The sequence below is a fragment of the Quercus lobata genome, chromosome 9, assembly GCF_001633185.2.
Source record: "Quercus lobata isolate SW786 chromosome 9, ValleyOak3.0 Primary Assembly, whole genome shotgun sequence".
In the NCBI taxonomy this organism is placed as follows: Eukaryota; Viridiplantae; Streptophyta; class Magnoliopsida; order Fagales; family Fagaceae; genus Quercus; species Quercus lobata.
The window spans coordinates 9,713,965-9,717,367 of NC_044912.1; the positions used below are offsets into that span (position 1 = coordinate 9,713,965).

Consider the following 3,403-nt stretch of genomic DNA (forward strand, 5'->3'; position numbering starts at 1 on the left):
TTAACCACTTTAACGGACTTGAAACCAACTATACCTACTATAACTACTTCAACTGATATAACCGACTTAATAACAACCATAACTAACAAGGTCTGTCACGGCCGGCCTGGCCACCGGTGGCAATGTTCTCATCTCTAATTTTGAGTGTGAATCAAATCAGCATATATGGAGAGTTCTCGGTCCATGGTGGCTTTTTAAGCGGCTCTTTCTTCCAGTTTCCATCGACATCTTTGATAGCTTTCTTGCTCTGGTGTTTTCTTCAGTTCAGTCTTTAGACAATGTTAAAGTAGTTATCTTGTTTTTAATATTCAAATTATATTGGTTGAATAAATGTTTAGAGACTGTTCGTATATGTATTAGTCTCTATTCTTTTATTTGAAAAAAAAATATTATGTGGCACATTTTTATTGCAGAGCATAAATAGAGCATTTACACCGAATTCTTATTGAATTTAATCTCCAAACATGGTCAATCCTTCCAATTGCAAAAAAAATTCAAAAGCTTTCTATATGAAGTCAATATTACATCAAAGCATTGCATCAATGCAAGACTATCAGCATATAGAAGAACACTTATTCTCTCATCTCATAGATTTATTTAGCACTCATTGCATATGATCTTTAGGTAATAATCGAAAAACAAATCTTGCTCGCAACAACTTTAGAATGTAAATATTGGGAAAAAAACCCTAGCTAGCTAGATATAGAATGCAGCAATACAACTTCCTTAACTCCTTCTTCATCAATGCCATTGATGAAACAGTGGCATGACAAATAACTTCATCTGCCCAGCATTGCAATGATAGCCATCACGCTCACCACATGCAAAATAGTAGGGTTGCCACTTTTTCAGCACAAATTCAAATCCCTCATCTCCTCCTTGAGTTACATTGGCCACCATTGTTGCCCTTCTCAAATCGCACGTTGAGAAGCTCCAAAGGTTTGGTAGCAAGTATACACTGTGAGGAATTATGCTGTCGTTTGTTGGTGGATCATACTTGAACACTGCAACCACCACATTGTCATCATATAAAAAATTTTAAAAAATAAATATAAAAAAAACGAAGTTATAGCATAAGATATGGGGAGCCACTGAGCCAGGGAAATATAAGACTTCGATGGTAATAAGTTAAGGCTTCTATTAAGAAGTGTCCTAAATACACAAGTTAAAATATATTTCATTCTCCATTGAATAATGTTTATATTATATTGGTTAAAATTCAAAATACACCCGTGAAGTTTGGAGGATTTTGAATTTTACACCTTAAAGTTTCAAAATTTAAAATTTCACCCCCTAAAATTATATTTTGTTTACATCAACAATGCCTATGTGTCCATATTTTCCGTTAAATGTCACATAAACTTGCCATTTGTGTTTGTTTGTTTGATAAAATGATGTCATGTGATATAATGAAAATGACGGCATCATAAAAATGATGTAGCGTCATTTTATTTAAAGAATTAAACACACGTGACAAGCTTAATTATGTGACATTTAACTGAAAATATGGACAAAAAGGTTGCTAATGCAAATGGAATATAATTTCAGGGGAAAAAAAATCTAAAATTTGAAATTTTAGGATGTAACTTCAAAATCCTTCAAACTTCAGGAATGTATTTTGCACTTTGGCCTTTTTTTTTTTAAGTTAAATTTTACACACCTACTATAAAAAAAAAAGTACAAACAATCATAGTGAACTTGATTATGTAAATCAACACATTATCAACAGAGTATTTTTCTTTTTGAAAGACTCACAACTCATATATGATTATTTATTAGTATTTCTTAAGATGTCTTTAGGACACATTAAAATAACATAAGTTGATGATAAAACCTAGACGACACTTTGACAAACAGTAGTAATAAACAAGGAATGGCAACTCACCTAATGTATCATTTAGGTAAAAGGGGCCATTTTTAAGAGCCCAATCGGTGTAGTTAAAGTTTAATTGCCAGTTCTTTGAGCCACCTACAACGATCTTTCTGGGTCCTGGTGTATCATTTTGGCTTTGGGGAGGGCCTCCTTTGAAAGGCCAATTGGTATAGTTAAAGCCAAAATGCCAATCTTTGTTGGCCATATTAGCAGCCAACATGGAAGCAGTTAGAATCAAGATGAGGCTCAATGAAAAAGTGGAACCACCCATCTTCTACTAGAGTGCTAGTTGCAACTTAAGGGGTGAAATTATAGGATGATACTATAAAGGAGACGGTGTAAAAATCGATGTTGGCATTGACAAGATGATGAGTTCATTGGTATTTATAGCATTAGAGGGAAGACTAGAGAGGAAGGTAGTGAGCACTTACCCCAAAGAAGGAAGGGAGAGTAGGGAGAAAGAGATTGTGCAAAATGGCCAAATTGACATTTTTCAAGATTGGGTAGGTTAAAGATTCAAAACATAGAGCTAAGCTCTTTTAAGAGATATTATTAGGTCTTCTGGATGAAGTTCGACCTAATAATTTCTCCTATTTAAGGAATATTTTTGAATGGTTCTAGAGATGAAGTTTGGTTGGAAAGACCTTTGGAATTCTTGCCTCCTTTTGTAAATCAGGTCAACCTAGTTTGCGAGATTTTCTTTTGATTTGAACCAATATTTTAGTGATATTATTGGTGGATTTATAACATAACATAATTTCTTTTATAATAAAAAGAAGGTTAAGATGAAAATAACTCTTTATGAGAAATTATTAGCTCTTCTGGGTGGAGTTCGACCTAATAATATATCATAATTAGGGAATATTTTTGAATGATTCTAAATATGAAGTTTGGTTAGAAAGACCTTTGGGATTCTTTGCCTCCTTTTGGAAATTGGATCAACGTGGTTTGCGAGATTTTCTTTTGATTTTGATTTTGATTTTTTTTATTTATAGAGTTTCAACCTATGGTTTCTACTTCTATGATTTTTACTCCTTATTATTGTTAGAGATATATATTATTCATATTAGCCCAATGTCATATTCCCATCTTTATTGTATGAGAGTGTAGTACAATAACTTCCTGTGTTACAATGAACCCTAACATGAGTATATATAGGCGACTAAACCCTAGACTACTAGTACAAGTAGGAATGGGCTTGGGCCTATTACATTGGGCTAATATGTCTAATATATATCTCTAACAAATAAAGAAGATTCTCACGTGCACACCGCCAACAGAAGTCACACATGCTTGTTTGCTGGATCTAGACTCCACAGCATCTCGCAGCCGCCATGGCTCCTTGCTGTGTCCAAATCCTCAAGCCCAAGCAATCCGTGTCTCTCCCTATCAGATCTGTGCAAACCCAAGCCTCGCCTGACGAAGCCAACACCACAGACGTGCTCCACGGCATATCGCGACCAAAACCCAGGAACCCGACCTCCAACGGCAGCCGCACGCGCCACCACGCGCGGACAATGGCTCCTGGAA

General features: G+C 35.1%; 1 protein-coding gene across 1 annotated transcript; it reads right to left on the bottom strand.

The window, feature by feature from the left end:
* Positions 1–703: 703 nt before the first annotated feature.
* On the bottom strand, positions 704–2,144 carry LOC115961170. Its single transcript, XM_031080200.1, has 2 exons — positions 1,886–2,144; positions 704–1,004 (listed from the first exon to the last, which is right to left on the bottom strand). Exons 1-2 carry the CDS (start codon positions 2,142–2,144, stop codon positions 742–744), a joined length of 522 nt encoding a protein of 173 aa, XP_030936060.1. The 3' UTR covers positions 704–741.
* Positions 2,145–3,403: the final 1,259 nt, after the last annotated feature.

Coding starts and splice junctions, on each gene's coding strand:
- LOC115961170 (XM_031080200.1), bottom strand. CDS start 2,144: ATGGGTGGTTCCACTTTTTCATTGAGCCTCATCTTGATTCTAACTGCT. Junction 1,005..1,885: donor TTACCTAAATGATACATTAG/GTGAGTTGCCAT, acceptor TGGTGGTTGCAG/TGTTCAAGTATGATCCACCA.